Source organism: Molothrus aeneus, chromosome 31 (genome assembly GCF_037042795.1).
Source record: "Molothrus aeneus isolate 106 chromosome 31, BPBGC_Maene_1.0, whole genome shotgun sequence".
NCBI lineage: Eukaryota > Metazoa > Chordata > Aves > Passeriformes > Icteridae > Molothrus > Molothrus aeneus.
Window position 1 is genome coordinate 1,503,801 of NC_089676.1, and position 20,206 is coordinate 1,524,006.

General features: G+C 53.2%; 2 protein-coding genes and 1 long non-coding RNA gene across 3 annotated transcripts; 1 reads left to right on the forward strand and 2 right to left on the reverse strand.

Moving 5' to 3' along the window:
* Positions 1 to 949: 949 nt before the first annotated feature.
* CCT3 (chaperonin containing TCP1 subunit 3) lies at positions 950 to 11,394 on the reverse strand. Its single transcript, XM_066568061.1, has 14 exons — positions 11,291 to 11,394; positions 8,924 to 8,985; positions 8,359 to 8,409; positions 8,217 to 8,279; positions 7,333 to 7,429; positions 6,887 to 7,004; positions 6,451 to 6,637; positions 5,851 to 6,000; positions 4,722 to 4,854; positions 4,179 to 4,260; positions 3,882 to 4,062; positions 2,662 to 2,907; positions 1,927 to 2,058; positions 950 to 1,298 (listed from the first exon to the last, which is right to left on the reverse strand). The coding sequence occupies exons 1-14, from the start codon at positions 11,319 to 11,321 to the stop codon at positions 1,194 to 1,196; spliced, it is 1,638 nt and encodes a 545-aa protein (XP_066424158.1). The 5' UTR covers positions 11,322 to 11,394; the 3' UTR covers positions 950 to 1,193.
* A 1,071-nt stretch (positions 11,395 to 12,465) lies between these two features.
* Positions 12,466 to 17,246, forward strand: LOC136568182 (cilia- and flagella-associated protein 45-like). Its single transcript, XM_066568059.1, is given in 12 exon segments — positions 12,466 to 12,683; positions 12,686 to 12,831; positions 12,834 to 12,991; positions 13,287 to 13,428; positions 13,751 to 13,906; positions 14,430 to 14,608; positions 14,731 to 14,860; positions 15,062 to 15,208; positions 15,316 to 15,429; positions 15,643 to 15,836; positions 16,683 to 16,907; positions 17,035 to 17,246. Coding segments are annotated over 12 exon segments (1,884 nt in total). The 5' UTR covers positions 12,466 to 12,469; the 3' UTR covers positions 17,114 to 17,246.
* On the reverse strand, positions 16,969 to 19,973 carry LOC136568197 (uncharacterized). The gene is made up of 3 exons (XR_010785189.1): positions 19,904 to 19,973; positions 17,894 to 17,915; positions 16,969 to 17,048 (listed from the first exon to the last, which is right to left on the reverse strand). It is a non-coding gene; the product is annotated as an uncharacterized lncRNA (long non-coding RNA).
* Between the last annotated feature and the right edge of the window lie 233 nt (positions 19,974 to 20,206).

A 20,206-nucleotide genomic window follows, 5' to 3' on the forward strand; every position in this document is an offset into this window, starting at 1 on the left:
GGCTCCCCCGAGCGGCCGAAAAAGAAAAAAGAAACCAAGCAAGCCGGAATAGTTCAGAGAGAAATAACAAAGCACCAAGAGGATTCCTGGTACGGCCTCCAGGCTAGGGAAGGGAAGGGGAAAAACCCTTTAAAACCCTTTTGCTTCACTCTAGCAGCAAAAAAACCCAACCCAATCCAACGAAAGGGACAAAGTGGGCCCGGTCCGGCCTGAGCACCCAGAGAGGAGCTTGAACAGAGCCCACCCAGGGCTCCCCACCCCAACTCTGGCTCCATCTTAAAGCTTCAGCTTTCGTTTTCTGGGCATAAAGCCAAGATAAAGGAATAAATCATAAAATCACCCCGAGACGCTGCTCGCACCACTGTGCTCTCAAAGCCAGAGTGCAGTGAGAGTAAATCCTGCAGCCAGGCCCACAACAGGGGATTTCTTCTTCCTCTTGCAGAATCAGAGTGAAGTGATAATGGGACAAGAGGGTAACAAACTGCTTTGGTTTGGAAGGGACCTTAAGGAGTATCCAGGTCCAACCCCCTTCCACCAGCCCAGGCTGCTCTGAGCCTTCTCCCACTGCCAGGACCGGGGCAGCTTCTCTGGGCCACCTGTGTCAGTGCCTCACCATCTTCACAAGGAAGGAATTCCTTCCCAATATCTCATTTTCTGGCTCTAGGACAGACCAGAGGGGCAGAATCCCCCCCTCACACGCTGCCCACGCTGTTGGGGATGAGCCCAGGTCAGTGTTGCCTTTCTGGTCTCCCAGTGCACGTTGCCACAGCGTGCTGAGCTTCTTGTCAATGTCCCATGCCCCACATCCTTCCCAGGGCTGCTCTCCATCCATTCTCCCCCAGCCTGTTTGTGTTTTGGGGTGCCCCAATGCAGGTGCAGCACCTGCCCTTGGCCTTGCTGAACCTCCTGGGCTTGGCACGGACCCCAGCACAAGGATTAAAGACAGAAACAGCCTGAAACAACGCATTTATTTCGAGGTGAAGAGAATTTTCACTCAGTAACCCTCACCCCACAAGCAGTGCAGTGCTGCCAAGAGCCACTGCACCTTTTCCCCATGCCCAGGGTATTCTCCATCCCTCCTGGACTTTAAACAAACTTTTCCAGGCTCAGCCTTGAGACCAGGCCACTGCATTGAGCTTCTCCCATGTCCAGGTCAAGGCAGGTGGTTCTCCCCCCTGGGAAGACTCAACCTCTCACTCCTGGGCTGGCTCTGGTGCTGCAGACTGCTTGCTTTGGTTGTCACCCTTCTTTTTGTGCCCCGAAACGATGTCGTCAATACGGAGGAGGAGAACTGCAGTCTGCAGAGAAAGCCCAGGGCCAGGGCTCATTCAGAGCTCATCACAAAACACAAAACACAAAACCCAAGCTGCCCAGCTTTCACACCACACAATCATCAGCTCTGGGCTGAAATGGCTCTTTCAGCACAGGAAAGGGGAATGGTGTCTCACAGGCTTGTGGGAGCAGCAAGGGGCTGCTCTCCCACCACCATGGAAACAAGGACACCCTTTTTTTTCCTGTTGATTGATACAGAAAGGACACAGTATCCCTTCGAGGAACACCAGCAAGGTAATGGCAGGGTCTACAACGTTCCCATTGCAGCTGAGACATGGCAGCCCCAGCCAGCCAAAGGGATCAAGCTCCCACCGCCACTCATGATTCCAGCATTTGTGGCACGGGATTGCTCAGGCCCAGCTCTGCCTGGCACTGCACTCTGCACTGTTTGCAGGGAAAGGTGGGATGAAATATGATCAAATTCAGCTGCAGGATCAAAAGCCTGAGGCTGGGCTCCCACACCCCTCGTTCTCAGACACCAGCATGCCCTGCACTGGGTGTGATGCCCACCCAAACACCCCAGCATGCAGGGCAGGATGTCCTCCTGCCCCAGATGATACCCACAGAGGCTCTGAAGTTTCCACCTCTCCTTACCTCCACGGCTGTTTTGTAGGTCTGAAGCTTGACAGCCAAGGGCTCCCAGATCCCCAGCTCCTTCATGTCAACCAGGGCTCCAGTCTCCCCATTCACCCCCCATGTCTGGCTGCCTTCCTGAGTGTGCTTGGCCTGGAAGCAGAAGGACAGGGTGGGTGAGGTGGCAATTTCCCCTCCGGAGTCTCAAACTGACTGTGTGTCACAGACATGTTTTCTGAAAAATCCTTTCCTTAGGATTTTTTCTCCTGAGAAGCTGAGAGGCCTTAGAAATGAAATGTAAACAATTATTATCTCCTGCTGTGGAATGCAGCAGGTGGATCTGGGATTGGTCTCACGTGCTTGTTTTTAATTAATGGCCAATCACAGTCTTGGACTTGCTGGTCAGTCACAAGATTTTATTATCATTCCATTGTTTTTCCTTTCAAGCCTTCTGATGAAATCCTTCCTTTTAATATAGTTTTAATATAACATATATAAGAAAATAATGAATCAGCCTTCTGAAACATGGAGTCGAGATTCTCATCTCTTCCCTTTTCCTGGGACCCCTGTGAACCCCAGCCCAACTATGGGCTGAGGAAACTGTAACAGGTCATTGGAATATTCTTGATTTTGGAGTTTACACAAGAACCCATCACTGACAGCACAACAAGGGCACCGTCCTGAACAGTGCCTGACCCCAGCTGGAGCTGCTGAAGCAGGGAAGGGCTGACTCTCTCCTGCTGCCACATTCCTTACCCTGAGCGAAGTCAGAACCCGGATTGTGCTGGCGCCGCAGTTCTGGATCAGCGTGCGGGGAATCACTTCCAGGGCCTGGGCCACTGCACGGTAGGGCCACTGCTCCACTCCTGTCATGCCCTTGGACTTCTCTGTCAGTGCATGGGCCACGGCCATTTCAGTGGCTCCCCCGCCGGGCACCAGCTGCGGATCCATGAGCACGTTGCGGCACACCTGCATGGCGTCCTGCAGGTTGCGCTCCACCTCCTGCAACAGCCACACAGTCACAACGTTCTCGAGGCTGGAAAGTTCTCTGAGCATAAAAGAGTCCAAATATTCCCCCAGCACTGCCAAGGTCACTGCTAAGCCAAGTCCCAGGGTGCCACATCCGTACATTTGTTAAATCCATCCGGGGATGGTGACTCCACTACTGCCCTGGGTGCCCTGTGCCAGGGTCTGACCACACTTTCCATGAAGAAATTTCCCCTAATATCCAATCTAAACCTGCCCTGGTGCAACTTGAGGCCAATCTAAACCTGCCCTGGTGCAACTTGAGGCCAATCTAAACCTCCCCTGGTGCAACTTGAGGCCGCTTCCACTTGCCTGTCGTGAACGGCGGGAGAATTGCCTCACACAATATGCGTGAACAGCAAATCTCGAAGTTTATTGATAGCTCACACATATTTATATTGGTGTTAACGAAGCTTATACATATTGCAAAAGCTGAGCTCATTATTGGTTAAAAGACACTTAAATCAACCACACCTACTTCTATGCTCTAATGATTATTTTGTTTCTATGTTTACATTCTTGTGGCTATTCTACCTAGGCTATCTTCATTTTTCTGGCAAAGGATTTTCTCCCCCATCTTCATGTTGCAGCAAAGGTCACCATGACCCTTGTCAGTGATTGGACACTGACTACTTAATCCCCAGCTTGTTTCCCCTATCCTTATCCAACGGTATCACACCAAAGTGGCCTTTCTCAGCCAGCCAATTATCCACAAAGCTCTCCACACTTGCCCTGTAATTTGTTTCTAGGGTGAAGAGCCTGACTAAATAGGGAGCAATAAGGTGCTTGCTGAGCCCCCCAGCTCCTCCTTGTGTTCCAGACCCTTCCTCAGCTCCACTGCCCTTCTCATTATTACCTGGAGCACCCCACCAGCTGAAAGGCCAGCCCACAGTGTGCTCACCACGAGGGTGGCTGGCACAGGAGGTGAAGCAGCCCATGCACTCACTCACCGCTAGGATTTCCTTGCTGGCTCCCCTCAGGATGATGGTGCAAGCTTTAGGATCTTTGCAATCAGTGATGAAAGCAAAATACTCATCTCCTATTTTCTTCACTTCAAAGAGCCTGGCACCAGTTCCCACATCCTCCTCCCGGAGCTCATCGGTGCGGCTGACGATGCGAGCGCCACAGGCCCTGGCACACCAAAGCAAAGCATCAGACACCCCCAAATCAGAGCTGAGAGGGTGGGAGCACAACGAGTCTGTGTCAGGCACAGTGGGAACGAGCTCCAGGCAGGAGCCAAAGCCCACCTGGCAATCCGGTTGTTGTCAGTCTTCCGCACCCTGCGGATGGCGGTGATGTTGGCTCTCATCAGGTAGTGCTGGGCCAGGTCTGAAACCAGGTTTGTGGAAGTTCAGTAATGAACCAGCAGCATCATGCTAAATTTCATCTGTTTCTCAGTTATCAATCCAGCTATTTTCATTCCAGTCTTTGAAGCAAAAGGGGTTACAGGAGAAAAGCACCCAAATGCAGCTTTTTAAACCAGGCTGCAAGGCAAAATGGCAGCACAGCTCTCCAGGGCTTAAAACTCAGCTTCACTTGTGTTTTGGTATCTTTCCCAAATTGCTGGAAAAGCAAAATATCATTGTAGGAGTCTACTTTCACAAAGCAACATCAAGGATGAACCTCAATGCCCTTTTTGCTGGTGTACACCAAGTTTGGGAGGAGCTGCATTAGTTTGCTGCTGTGTTTTTAGTTTTGGTTGGGTTTTTTCCTAATTTCCTGAGCAGTGCATTTAATACCATGAACCTCACTGAGATGAATTCAACACAAAGGATCACATGTGCCATTACCAGAAACTCCTTTTTCTGTGATGACCAGATCTGGCTTGACTCTTATCAGATCCTCACACATCTGCTGAATGTACTCTTCCTCCATCTGCAGGATGCGGGCAAAGTCTTCCTCCCGAGTAATTTCAATGTCAGTCTGTACAAAAGAGGTGCAAACAGCTGAGGTGTTCATTCCAACCTTCACACTATTAGACACACCCTCCTCAGCCTCAAGCAGCTCAGCTCCTCCAGTACAACCAGGGGAAAAGTCAGGGATGAAAACATTGATCAAATAAACTGTGACACTGTGCCAGCTGAGCAGTAACCTTAGTTCAAGCTCAGAAATATTTCTTTTGCTCTTGACCAGCATTTAGATACACAAAATCACTGTAGCTGTTTCAATTGAAATGCTGTAGCCTCACTCCTATTTTTCTGAAGCCCACAGCAGAATTAGCCCCCACATTTAGATAAATCACAAATCACTGTAGCTGTTTCAATTGAAATGCTGTAGCCTCACTCTTATTTTTCTGAAGCCCACAGCAGACATCTTCCATGAAAAATCCTTTCTTAGGATTTTTCCTTGTGAGAAGCTGCAGTTTCAGCAACCAAAAGGAAACAATGGTTATCTGCTGCTGTGGAATGCAACAGGTAGACCTGGGATTGGTCTCCTGTGGATGTTGGGATTTCCTGACCACTCATGGCAGAGCTGGCTCTTGCTCTGTCTGAGACACAGATCTTTGTTATTCATTCTTGTCTATTCTTAGCTTAGCTAGCTTCTGAAGAAACCTTTTCCTTTCTATTTCTTTTAGTATAGTCTTAATGCAACATATATCATAAAATAATAAATCAAGCCTTCTGATCATGGAGTCAACATTCCCGTCTCTTCTTCATCCTGAAAACCCTTGTGACCACGGTCACAGAAGCCCACAGCAGAATTAGCCCCCATATTTCGATAAATCACAAATCACTGTAGCTGCTTCAATTGAAATGCTGTAACCTCACTCCTATTTTTCTGAAGCAGAATTAGCCCCTACATTCCATAGGTCTCTGAAAAGTAGAGCACAGAAATCCTTTCCCCACCTGCAGCTTTAAAAACCCACCTGCATCTGTTTGTTTTACTCATTCTAAATGAAGAGCTGCAGGTTTCTCTCACCTGGCTCTCTCCTTTCTTGTACTCCAGGGAGCAATCCAGGAGGACGATGCGCGGGTTCTTAATGAGGCGGCGCATTCTGGGATGGGTCACGTCCTTGTTCACCATAATCCCACGCAAAACGCACGAGTCCTCACTAAAACCACCTGGGATCTGACAGACACAAGGCAGGAAATGAGGTCAGTCAGTTTAGTTTACAAAAACATCTTCCAGGTAACCACAGCGAGTCCAGATCACTACACAAAGTTTAATTTTAAGCACACACTGATTTAGATTTTAAGTGGGAAGTTGTGAAAGAACTTAAGAAACTTTTAACATTCTATTGTGTGACAACATGTTTAATTTTCCATGCTCCAAATCCAACTGAAATGATATTTTTGACAGGTACTCTTTTTTTAAAAGAGTTGAAATAGCAGCCACAGCATGGCTGACAACACTGACTGAAATTATAAAGGATTAAAATAAATCATCCTGAAATAATCAAGGATTATGTCTGCAGACTGCAGAGAAATAACACCAAATTCTTCCCAACACACCCTGCAATAAACCAGTTCAGAACAAGAAAGGAGCACAAGGATAAGAAACAGTTCAGGACAAACTCACCTTTTCTACTTTTGCATATTTTTTAATATCAATTTCTTTTCTGCCATTTTCTTCAAACTCCACAGTCTTTACAGCATCAAGAGCAATGCTGCAGGCCAGGTCAGACCAGCGGTTGATTGCCTTGGTGTTTATTGCACTCTTAATTATTTTAAGCATCATCTCTTTATTGTTCACATCCACTGGAGTTCTGAGATAAAGGAAAAACCAAAGAGTTCTGAGATAAAGGAAAAACCAGAGATAAAGGAAAAACCAAAAACCAAAGTTCTGAGATAAAGGAAAAACCAAATTAACCGTTGTTAATTCCAAGCAACAACCTTAACCCTTTGGACTCCCTGTCCAGTTTTGCTAAGCTGTGTTTGAGTGCTTGAAGGGGCAGCTCCAAGCAGTACAGAAAGCCCCAATCCCTCCTCTCTGACTCCCACCAGCCCAAACTTACCCAATTTTCTTCAGAATACTGATCATGTCATCCAGAGCCTTACGATAAGCCCAGATGATCACAGTTGGGTGCATCTGCTGCTCAAGGAAGTGTTCAGCAACAGAGAGCATCTCTCCAGCTAAAAACAACAAAAAATAAATTTAAAATAAATCAAAATTCTTCAAGTTAGTAGGACAACCAACAGTCAAGAAAGGAGAGCACATACCAGAAAAAAATATGTCTGCTCTAATAACACCCACACATTTCTTTACTCTTAACTGGGGTTATCATGGGGGAAGAACAACTTCCCAAAGTGTGGAGCTGATCACGTCAGGGCCTCACAGTCAAAACTCCTCCTCTCCATTTCAAGATTAGTAAATAATTAGGATGTGTCTCATCACAGGCTTTGCTTAGGAAAAAAGAGTGAATTTTAGCCTTGAATAAAGTGTTGGAGTCAGTCTCCTTACCAAGAATAATGACAGATGTGGTCCCATCTCCAACTTCTTCATCCTGAGTGCGGCTGATCTCTATCATGGATTTTGCAGCTGGATGCTGGACTTGAATCTAGGCAGGAGCAAGGATGGGGCATGGATTTGAATATTATTTCTATTTTATATACATATAATTTATATTGGATATAATAATATAAATATAACACAAATAATATAATTATATAATTGTATATAAATAATATGTATTAATATAAATAATATGCATTAAGACACAAATAATATGCACTAATATAAATAATATGCATTAATACAAATAATATGCATTAATATAAATATTAATATAAAATTATTATTATTATCATTATTATTATTATTATTATTATTTCAGAATATCAAAGCAGAAACGTCTCACATCACTCAATGCAACAAACACCACATCTTTAATACAATTAAAGGCATTCTGTCCAACAACAGCAAGGCTTTTTCTTCCTTTCTGAGACCAAAATCAAGCCCTTGTATTTGACAGGATTGTGTCTCTTTGCTGTTTTTCAGGCATTTCAGTTTTTAGGATGTTCTTTTAACAATAATGATTTCCAGGTCTCATCATGTGGCATTGTGAACACCATCTACCCAAAATGTCTCAGTGCAGTTGATAACAGCTCCAATTCCCAAAGAACTTGCATCAGTTTTGTAAATACTCCATGAAAACTTCCCACTGTAGGATCAAACCTGCATTTCTGTACAGCAAGAATACCTGCTGGGTATGTTTGACATGTTTCATTTCTCCCCAGTGAGAACCTTTCTTGGAGCAGGGGAGATCACACAGCTCCCACTGCCATCCAAAATTTGGCACATACTGATTTAATGTTTAACAAGAAAACCCTTGAGGGGAAACTCACTTCTCTAAGAATAGCATTGCCATCGTTGGTCATCACAATCCCACCCATGGGGTCCAAAAGCATCTGCAAGAAGAGAATCAACACTTGAGTGCTCTGTCCCACGTGGGTCTCACTTCTAACCAGCTGCAGCACGAATTCTTACCTTCATCATCGCTCTCGGTCCCAAACATGTTCGGATAATGTCGGCAATAGTCTGGGAGGAATCAAAGAAAGGAGGTTATACAGGAGGGCATCAAAAAGCCCCAAAAAATCCCCACTGTGAAATCAGCAGCCCCTGCAAAATTTAAAGTCATCCAACAACTCTGCTGTGGGGTTGATTGTGTTGTTGAGGTGCAGCCACGGTTAAGAATTGTATGGAAATGAGAATATGGGGATTATCAAGACACTGGAACCACACTGAATTATTATCTCAGTCAGATGTCAAAACTGAGACACTTTCAGACTTTGCAGAGAAAAGGAGTTTGGTTAGCTAAATCCCTCCATGGTGATTTATAGGGTACCCATTACATGAACAATGCAGATATTTTGGTTTTATACAGAATTTTTTATGTAATAGTACAGGAATCTTCTGCTAACATAGAAAATTATTTTCTATGTTGCTTCCTCTTCTACTCTACATTCATATCAAATAGAGAAAATATGCTCCACATTCAGTTTTCCCTCTGAAATATATAAATACACACACACACAGCCTGAGAATTTGGTACCTTTGCAGCAGTGATGTTTCCTGTCTGGACTTTTCTTCCAGACTCACGTTTTGTATTCTGACCTAAAGAATACAGAAAAAATAAAATTAATCAAGTACAAAACATCAAGGATGCAGTCACCTCTCAGTCACCCATTCAACACGTGACCAGATTGAAATTCAGAGTTTTAATACAAATACTGCAGTCATTATGAGAAATATATTGTTAGAAAACTATTAGTGAAAACCAACACTCCCTGTTATAACACAACTCCTTGTTAGCATCCTGAGACAAAGCTTTGCAACCCCGAAACAGGACCTATTACCCCAGAAAAATCAAACTGCAGGGACTCACTGGGATCTGCCAGATCTCCCAAAGCTGAGGAGCTGCTATTGTGCAGGAGCCTTCAGTCAAAAAAAGTTACAGAGGCTCACATACAGTGAGCAGAACTGTAAGGGTGATCATTAAGTTAATCCATCAAGGTTATTTTGGCACGTGAGGGTGAGCAGCAGCTGGGGTACCGAGTGGTTCACAACCACAGCTGGAACCCAGCTGTCAACAAACTCAGCCCTAGGGCACATTTGGGCTCAGGGATGCTTTTCTGCTATTGAAAGCCCGGCCCGAGCACGCCCGGATTTATTCGGGAGCAGATGCACAGGGAGGTGTAAGACAGAACAAAAGGAAACAACAGCAAGAGCAGCACCAGGTCTCAGGCAAGCAGGCTTACAGAAAAGGGGTGCTGGGCTATGATAGTCTGCCTATTGGGTTAATAGAGAGCAGAATGGATGGAGAAGACAACGAGATACCCAAACAGGAAAAAAAAAAAACAAACCCGGGAATACCTCATGTTGGTAGAAGGTGAGAGAATCACAGAATGGTTTGGGTTGGAGTGGACCTTCAAGACTATTTCATTCCAAAACCCTTTCATGGGCAGGGACACCTACTAGAGCAGAGCTCCAAGCTCTGTCCAAGCTGGCCTTGGACACTTCCAGGCATGGGGAAGTCACAGCTCCTCTGAGCAATATGTGCCAAGGCCCTACCACTGCCGCAAGGAAGAATTTCTTCCCACTATCCCACCTAACCCTATCACTACCGGCCCTTGCCTGAAGTCCCTTTCCAGCCCTCTTGGAGCCCCTTTAGGCCCTGGAAGGGGCTCTGAGGTCTCCCTGGAGCTTCTACTTCTGCAGGCTCAACACCCCCAGCCCGTGTCCAGAGCAGAGGGGCTGCAGCCCCTGGATCATCTCTGTGGCCTCCTCTGGACTCACTGCAGCAGCCCCAGAGGCCCAAGAATTGGGGTTCAAACGGGGCAGGACAAAGCAACGTGCTGAGAAAGACGCGAGGAAGGAACGCTTCCAGAAAAGGTCTGAACGCAGCGGGCTCCGGGCTGTGGGCAGGGAGCTGTGAGGGGGAGCTGGGGGCAGCAGCGATTTACGAAGGGGCTGCAGCCCTTGGATCATCTCTGTGGACTCCTCTAGACCCGCTCCAGAAGCTCCCAAGAACTGGGGTTCACATGGGGTTCAAACAGGGCAGGACAAAGCAACGTGCTGAGAAAGAGGCGAGCACGGAACGCTGCCAGAAAAGGTCTGAGGGCGGCGGGGTCCGGGGTATCCCGCGCAGGGCGCGGCAGAGGCTGTGGGCAGGGAGCTGTGAGGGGGAGCTGGGGGCGATTCCCGGAGGGGCTGCAGCCCTTGGAGCCTCCCCGTGGCCTCCTCTAGACCCGCTCCAGCAGCTCTGGAAGCCCGAGAACTGGATCCCCGGCAGGACAGGCGGGCCCGGCCGGAACGGGCCGTGAAAGGGCGCCCGGCCATGAGGAGCCGCAACATGGCGGCAGAGCGGCGCGGGGGTCCGAACCGGCCACCCCATCGCCCTCCGCCCCGGCAGTGCGGGCCGGGCCCGCTCTATTGTTAGAGCGTCTAAACGCCGGCATTTACCTTCTATTCTACACGCTCGCCTGCTAACTCCCATTGCTAACTGCCATCCTCCACCTACACAACCAAATCGGTGCATTATAGTTCCCGATACTTAAACTCTCACATCCCACATTAAACACCGCTTGATCAAGCCTAGTCGCAAGCCTAGCCCTACTCCTAGCCTTAATAGTAAAAGCCCCCCTATACGGTTTACACCTATGACTCCCGAAAGCTCACGGAGAAGCCCCCATTGCCGGTTCTATGCCCCCATTGCCGGTTCTATGCCCCCATTGCCGGTTCCAAGCCCCCACTGCCGGTTCCAAGCCCTACTCCTAAAGCTCTGAGGCTACGGCATCATACCAATCACTATCCTAATAAACCCAGCATCAAATAACCTCCACTACCCCTTCACCACCCTAGCTATGAGGTGCACTAATAACCACCGCTGTCTGCCCACCACAAACCGGTCGGAACTTACTGAGAACCAGGACGGGGCGCGGGCCCATCATCGCGGCGGAACCTTCTGGAGCCTCGCGGAGCCGCCACACCGCGCCCCCCACGCCGCCCTTAATGGCGCGCTCGGCTGGGAAGTGACGCTGAGCGCAGAGGGCGGGGACCCACCGCATCCAAGGCCGAGAGGAGGGGAGGAACGGAACCCTGCACAGCCCCGGAGGAGAAGCGGCGGGCGCCGCCGGGCGGGCGGCGGAGTGGACGTTTCCCTGCCGCCTCCCCGTTAAATCCGGAAGGCAGCGAGTCCGAGATGTCACGGGCGAACTCGACTCGTAGAGGCAGAGCTCAGTGAGCCCCCCTCGCTCAGCAGGGTGGTCTTGCCCAGCCTGCGCTGCTGGAGCCCAGCGGAAGGACGGAGGGTGAGGCGGCCCCGCCTGTCCGACCGCGCCGGCCGGGCCCGGGACCGCCGAACCCTCTGAGCACCTCCGGACCCCCCAGGCCTCTGCCTGCCTTAACCCCCGCCGTGGACCAGCCGGGCACCCCCCGGCCCCAGTTTTGTCAGGCCCAAAGTAATTTTTTATTAATATTATTTGACTGGGCGGGTGCGGTGGCGCTGCGCCCACCCCACCGCTCCGCAGTGCCTTGGGGGCTGCTGGAAGGCCAACCCAGCGTGTTGGGGAGCAACCCCTGTACCCCAATAAACGGATCCTCTTCTTTCCACGGTCGTGATTTGGGGCTGGGGGAGAGCAGGGGGGTCCTGCTGGGTTACAAGGGGGGACACCCCGGTCTGGGGGTGCAGAGACCCCATAGCAGCGTGGAGGGGCGGGACCACGACCAAGGGGCGTGGCTTAGGCGGGGCAGGAGGAAAGGCGCGGAGGGGGTGGGGCTGGGGTGGAGGGGCAGGACTGAGCTGAGGGGCGGTGCTTGAAAGGGCGGGGCAAACATCGGGGCGGGGCTTATGGGGAGGGGCGGGGCCGTGACTGGTGATGACCCCCTGGGAGTCCCGTGTGTCGCGTTCATTTAGGGGCACTTTAAGGGGGTCTGCAAGGAGGACACCACGTGGGACAAGTGTGAGCACACCGGGTGACACAGCTCCGCCGAGCCCCGCCTATTTCAGCCTAAGCCCCGCCTCTCCTACCTGAGGCACCACCCCCAATTCCCCCTCCCCCCCGGCCCGTCACACCCTGCGAGCTGTTGGGGCGTTGCCATGGCAACACCGCGACAGTGGCTTTGGACACGCTGTCACAGTCCAGGACAACAGGACAGCACCGATAGCCCCGACAGCCCCGCGATGGCAGCCGCGACTGCCGGCACAGGATCCCGGTCCCTCCGTGCCCGGGGCTCCTCCCGGAGGTCCCTCCTCGCCCGCCGTCTGCAGCGTTCACCGCCGGGATCTCAGTCCGTCCGTCCCGATGGCTCCCCCGGGCTCCCCAGTTCCCCTACACCCCGCAGGATGTCCAGCTCCTCCCGCTGACCCCCAGCCCCTCTGTCCCCTCCGGATGTGCCCCTGACACCCCCGCTTCTGCCGGGATCTCTCCGTGTCCAGAGAGCACCAGGTGGGGTGGAGGGCTTCAGGTCTCTCAAACTTTTCTTTTCGGCAGGTGACGGGCTCCAGCGACCCTGTCGTGATCTCTGAGGATGTGCCAAAACATCCTCGAGAGCTGCTCTCCTTCGAGCCCAAGCTCAAGACCATCCAAGTCATCACCAAGGACCTGATCCGGGAGCTCATGTAAGGCTGTGCCTGAGCCCTGAGGGGTTTTTGGGGCCCAGCAGGTGTCAGTGCAGCATCCCAAAACCTCTCTGACCACTCCTGGGGATCGTGCCCCCTGCATCCCAGCCTGGTGCCACTCTCACCACACTTTCCCTTCCTGCCTCACCCCAAAACAAGAGAGCCGGGTCCCCACGGCTTCCCCGGCACTTCCCTCATTGCTCTGGGCTGGCTTGGTGGCCAGGTGGGCAGCTCAGGGAGCACAGGGACCTGTTGGGGTCTCCGTGCCACTGAGCTCTCTCCCTGTGTTCCCCAGCATTCCTCAGGAGAAGCCCCAGCCTTGTCTCATCATTGGGGAGAAGGAATACGAGAGGATCAAGGAATCATCTCGAGCCCTGACTGAAGTGGAGCACTGGGACAGGCTGAAGACCCTGAGAGCCAGACAGGACGCTGCTTTTGTAGGCATTTCACTTCCTGCTTCCCCCTTTTCCTGCTCCCTGGCAGGCTCTAGGGGTGGTGGCTTCAACCCTTTTGTCCCTAATGTTTTGGGGCACAGGGGAGGCTGCAGGGCTCAGGGCAGCACCCCTGAAATTGTGCCCAGCACTTCCAAGGGCATGAGGTGTCTGCCCAGAGGTGTGGGGAGGGGTGCCCATGGCCATGCCAGGGCCCCAGGAGCCCCACATGTCCCCACTCAGTGTCGGGAATGCAGCACCTGGAGTGTGACCCCTGCGAGCCCTCGGGAAGGTGCCCGGGATTGGGCAGCGCTCCCTGTCCCCACAGGAAGCCCTGAAAAAGGCCCAGATGGAGGAGCAGAGAAAGGCAGAGCTGGAGGACAAGAGGGACTGCTGGAGAGACGAGGAGGAGGAGCAGAAGCTGCTGCAGCGGGCAGTGAGGATGAGGCTGGAGCAGGAGGAAGATGTGCGGGAACTGAACACGGTAGGGCCAGCGCTTGTGACAGAGTTCACAGGGGTCTCAGGCTGAGGGAAGAGATGAGGATCTGACTCCATGTTTCAGAAGGCTTGATTTATTATTTTATGATATATATTATATTAAAACTATACTAAAAGAATAGAAGAAAGGATTTCTTCAGAAGGCTGGCTAAGAATAGAATAGGAAGGAATGATAACAAAGGTTTGTGGCTTGGGGGTCTCTGTCCGAGCCAGCTGGACTGTGATTGGCCATTAATTAGAAACAACCACATGAGACCAATCCCAGACCCACCTGTTGCATTCCACAGCAGCAGATAACCATTGTTTGCATGTTGTTCCTGAGGCCTCTCAGCTTGTCAGGAGGAAAAATCCTAAAGAAAGGATTTTTCATAAAAGATGTCTACGACAGGCGCTCCCCTCTGTCACCTGGCACTGCTGAGCCTCCCCTGCTCCTCGTGCTCCCGGGCTCTTCCTCTCCTTCCCTGGCCCTCCCTGCTCCCTGTGTCCACAGACACCTCCTGTCCCCACAGCTGTTCCTCAATGCCAAGTGCAGCATGATCTGGGACAAGCAAGTCCTGGAGAAGCGGATGATGCACAAGGAACTGGCGGAGGAGGAGAAGCGCCTGGACAAGATGATGGAAATGGAGAGGGAGAAGGGCATGGAGGTCCAGGAGGAGCTGCAGCGCCAGAGGAAGCAGGAGCTGATGAGGTGAGCATCCCTCCCTCTTCCCCATGGAGGCATCTGGCCCATTCCAACCACACCAGCCCTGTCCATGCCAGTGTTCCCACAATGGGGAGCAGGATGGAGTGAAACCCTTCTCATATTCCCAGAGCCCGGCAGGACATTGTGAAACAGATGGAGCAGAACGCAGAGGAGAGGGCACTGAGGGCTGAGGAGCTGTACCAGGAGGGCCAGAGGCAGCTGGAGAGGCTGGAGCAGATGAAGAGGGAGGATCTGAAGGTGGGAGCAGGGAACAGGGGGTGCAGGGAGGTTTCCACCTGGCAGAGCTGGATCAGCCACACTCAGGCAGTGGGGACAGCAGCCAGCAGGATCAGAGTTCTGGTCCCTTGGGAAGAGGTGGCCCAAAGCCTCCCTGCCCTGACTGAGGAGGAGGAAGGAGCGTTCACCTTGGTGGTCTCCAACCCTGCATGGCATTTCCAGGCCTGGGAGCAGAAAGAGGAGCGACGAAAGCAAATCCACGCTGATATTAAACGTTTCAACATGGAGAGCCAGAGGCTGAAGGATCAACAGCGGGAGCAGGAGAGGCTGGAGGATGAGCGGGTGCTGGAGCAGCAGCGGCAGAAGGCTGTAAGAGCAGTGGGCTCTTGGTGGGGTGGGCAGGGGCTGCAGGAGGTGTCCTGGGGCTCAGTCCCATCCTGGGGCTCTGTCCCACCCCAGGGCTCTGTCCCCCATAGGAGCGCGAGGCTGCCTTGGAGGCAGAGCAACACCAGCTGCGCCTGGAGAAGGAGAAGGAGCTGGCTCGGCTCAGGGCCACACAGGAGCGGGCCCAGGCCTGGCAGGCAGAGCAGGTGAGTGGCCCAGGCACAGGTGCTGTGCTCCCCTGCCATTGTCCCTGTCACCACCCTGGCGAAGAGGCAGCGCCCCTGGATGTGGGGGCTCTGCAGGACCAGCCCCTGGAGCCAGGGGATGTCCTGGAGTGGTGCTGGCAGAGCCAAAGCCACGGCCAAGAGCTTCCATAGGTGCCCCTGAGGGAAGCCCAGCACTGTCCCCTGTTTGGGCAGGATGCTCTGAGGGCCAAGAGGAACCAAGAGGTCGCAGACCGGGAGTGGCGGCGGCGGGAGCTGGAGAAGGCGCGGAAGAAGGCCGAGCTGGAGCAGCAGCTGAAGCAGGATCGGCTGGAGCAGGTGGCCCAGAAGGAGCAGTACCTGGCCATGCAGGTGCAGCAAGACCGCCAGGAATTCCAGAGGGTGCTCAGGTGAGGCACACGGGACCGAGGGATGGCTGAGGTTGGTGGCCAGGGGGCTCCCAGTTCCAGTTGGGGGCTCTGGGGGCTCCAGTGCCAGCCCAGGTGCTGTGCCAGGTGTGGGGGGCTGTGGCAGGGTCCCTGAGTGTCTTGGTTTGGAAAGGCAGGAGTCTGCTAAGGAAGGCAGGAGCTTCCCCTGAAATGGAGAATGTAAACCCTCCCCACCCCTCTGAATTGCTATAAATGTTAAATTAAGGGGCTCTCAGGCAAAAATATGGGAACAGGAAATAACAGTTCTTTAATAGGGAAAGGAAAAAAATAAAAGGATAAAATAAACAATGCAGTACACTAGAACAACACTGACAGAGTCAGAACCCAGCCTGACACCCTGTGGGTCAGGGTGTTGGTGGCAGTCCCATTGGAAATGTGGCTGCAGCCCTCCTGAAGTATCAGGTGTGGCTCTGTTGGAGCAGGGGGTCCTGTAGAGAAGGATGAATTCTTCCTCTGAAGATCCAGTGGAAGGAGAGGCAGCTGCTGTTCCTCTGGGGAATCCCGTGCAGAAAGCCGTGCTGGTGTCTCAAAAACCTCTGGATTATATCTGGGTAGCAATGCTTGGCTCCTCCCTCTGGGCGGGGCATCTCCCAATGGGATGTTATAGTTCTTATCAGCCATGCAGTGACATTCCATAGCTGTTATCAGCAGATGTCCCCTCCCAGGGAGGTGTGAATGTGGTCACTCAAAGAGAGAGAGATAAAGCAAACTGCCCACTTGACAAAGATAATCTGCCATACAGATGGCAATGGAAAAAACACCTTGCATTGCAAACTTCAACACTGAGCCAGCCCGGCTCTCCCTCAGGGCCCTTCAGGAGCAGCTGGAGCGGGAGAAGCTGGAGCAGGAGCAGAGGCAGCTCCGGCAGCGCGGCCATGCCGAAGGTCTCCGGCAGCAGATCCAGGAGCGGCAGCGGCAGCGGGAGCGGGAGCGGGCGGCTGTCATTGAGGAGGGCCGGCGGCTGCAGCAGGAGATCTGGCAGCACAGCCAGCGCCTCGCACAGCTCAGGCAGCAGAAGCTGCAGGAGTTCAGGTCAGGGGCTGTCTGTGCTGCTTTCAGGGCTCCCTGAGTCCCTCCTGGTGTCCCACCCTCACCTCCATCTGCATCCTCGGCTAACGGGCCCTTCCATCGGGAGCCTGATGGATTCTTTCCTCTGCAGAGCCACCGGAATTCCTGACAAATATTTTGCCCAGTTGGAGCGCAGGGCCCGGAGCCGAGCCAGCAGAGCCCCCTCCTAGGCCCAGCCCCACCAGGAACTTATTGGGGGCTTTCCCTGGAAGTGGTTCCTTTTGTGACCCTTTGGACTCTGAACCTTGTTGCTGTTGGTTTTATTCTCTCTCGTTGCAGTTTCACGAAATTGTTCTTCTCTCAGCCCTTTGGGATCTTTGTGCCTCCACGGGGAGGGAGAGGGGCATCAGCCTCTGGTTTTTAGTGACAGCCCAGAACTGGAGAATCCCATCCTAAACCCCCACAAAGCTGAACAAACACCATCTCTGCCAGTTTAACCAAAAAGCTGCATTTTGGACCAAATATGAAGGAAATGGGTCCTGTGCCCCTGGCACTGAGAGGAGCCTGGGGGGCCATGGGTGTACTGGGGGAACTGGGAGGGGGAAAGGGGAGCACTGGGTGCCCTGTGCAGCCCCCCCTGACTCGTGATCATCACCCCAGGCAGGATGGGCCACAACGGGAGCCATGGGATGGGGACTCCCAGTGTCCCCCAGTGTCACAGCACGTTCCCATGGATGTCACTGGTGTCCTGCAGTCGCCCATGTGGTCCTGGCAGCTCTGCCTGGGTCACCTGGGGGTCCTTGGGGGGGACAGTAAGGGACACCTGGCTGGGGGTGACACCCATGGGTGACATGTCCGTGTCCCCACCCATTCCCCATACTCATCCCCTGCCCGCTCAGTGTCCAGCTCCTCCCCCTCCTCCAGGGGATAAGGGGGTTCTGGGGGGCCCTGTGGGGATAAGGGGGGTCTGAGGGGGTCAAGGAGAGCCATGGCTGGAGCTCCCCACTCACCTGTCCTGGGATTTCCTGAGAGCTGCAAGAAAAAGAGGACGGGGTGATCATGGGGTGCCCTGGACCCCAACCCCACCTGGGACCTTTAAATGCCCACTGGACCCCTGAGCCCCCACCAGACACTGATTTCTATTGGACTCCCAGGCCCCTGCACCCCAAACCACCCCTGAGTGAATACTGGCATAGGGGTCTCAGGCAAGGTGGGACATAAGGAATGGGGGTCCCATGTTTCGGTTCTCAGGGAAATGAAGGTGCCAGGGACGGGCAGTGGCTGGGTGGGCCTGTGGGTCTCAGCTCCTTCCCTGGGTGCCTCAGATTTTGGGGTGACCCAGAGCCCAGCACAGCCCCCATAAGGTGCTGGCAGCCAGGGGCTCACCCCAGACAGATTCCAATGTGCTCTGGGTCTGTGTCCCCCCACCCCCAGTGACTTTTCCCTCTCTTTTTTTCCATTTCCATCATTTTACCCCTCAATTTCACAAGTCCCCAGTTCATGCCCTGATGATCCTGGGGGGCACCTGAGCAGGGAAGGGGTTGGGGGAAGCCCAGGGTGGGGAAAAGCAGGGGTGAGGGGTCTGCAGGGAGGGCTGGGGAGGCTGTGGGGGATGGGGGTGTCCAACTGTGCCCTCCCCAACACTTTCACTTCCTCTCTCCTGCAGCAGAAGGAAGAGGAAACATTTGTCACGTTTGTCACACTGTCCTAGGGGGGCACATCCAGGGGGTTCCTGTCCTGGGGAATGGCAGCTCTGGAGGGGTCCAGACTTCTCTATTCTTGCTCTTCCCCTGCTGGATCTGAGCTGGCAAGAGCAGCTGGGGAATGGAGACCTGGGCAGGAAGGAGATCCCAAAATTCTCCTTGAAGCCAGTGGCCACACAAGGCTGGGGCACAGTCATGGCCACTCTAAGCCACAGGCCCCCCAACACCAACTCTGCCTCTTTTCCCTGGTTAACAAAACTCCCCAGCCCAGGTTCCTGATAGCAGATTGCAGGAGCCACTTGGCATTCCCAGAAAATTCCTTAAAAGCTCCCACCAAAAAACCACCCTAAAATAGCCTTAAAAAGCCCTGAAAAAAACCTAAAAAAACCCAAAATCCAAAAACTTCTCAGCCCCCAACACCTACCTGCAAGTGTCTGGCCCACAAACATCATCCCTGCCTTTTAATTGGGGTAACTACCTGCAGCTGCTGGGGGGGTTTTGGGGCTGTCCCAAAATTTGGGTTGCTGTGTTGTGCTGCTTGAAAGGTTTTGGGGCTGTCCCAAATTTAGGGTCACTGCCTTGTGCTGCTGTTGGGGAAAACTGGTGTCCCTGGGGTGCTGTTTAGGGTGAGCTTAGGATTGGGGTGAGGGCTGCTGCACCTGGGTCTGACCCTAAGGGGACACACAGGACATGGGGACAGGCAGGGACAGGGACATAGAGGACATGGGGGACACAGGGCATGGACACAGAGGATGCAGCACCCATGGGGACACACAAGAGGACATGGGGGACATACAGGGGACACATGGGGACACACACACAGGATATGGGGACACGCAGAACTGTTCTTGTGCTCCTGTCTGCCATGAGTGACTGAGGGTGACGCTGTCCCCGGCATGTGACAGTGACAGTGCACAGTGACCCCACAGCTGTCACCCCGACACCCCCAGAGCCCCTCTGCAGGGACTTGGGGTGACATGAGTGACGTCACCACGCTGCACCGCCGCAAACAGCGCCCCCTTCCTGTTCCCAGGGAAACCGCACCCCTGTTTCCATGGCAACACACACCCTGTTCCCGTAGCAACAGCATCCCATCTCCATGGCAACAGTCCCCCATCCTCACGCCCTCAGCCCCCCAGTCCCATGGCAACAACACCTTTCTGTTCCCATGGCAACAGCCCCCTCCCCGTTTCTGTGCCCATAGCCCCCTCGTTACCATGGCAACAGCCCCTCCCATTCCCATGCCTACACCCCCTCATTCCCACGGTAACAGCCCCCCAGACCCATGGCACCTGTAGCCCCCGTTTCCATGCCCACCTCTCCCCGTTCCCATGGTAACAACCCCTCGGTGTCCATGGCAACACCCCTCCTTCCCGTGACAACAGCCCCGTTCCCATGGCAACACCCCCGCTCCCACGCCCACAGCGCATGCGCCGCACTCTCCCCGCCTCCCCGTCTTTCTGACTGCATTTCCCATCACCCCCCGCGGCCCGCGGCGCGCTAACGGCACTCGGCAGCTCCGCGGACTCCATTTCCCATCGCACCCCGCGGCGCGGACGGGAGGGGCGGGTCCCTACGGCGGCCGTCGCGGGCCCGGTCTCGTGACGCGCGCCGTGCGCG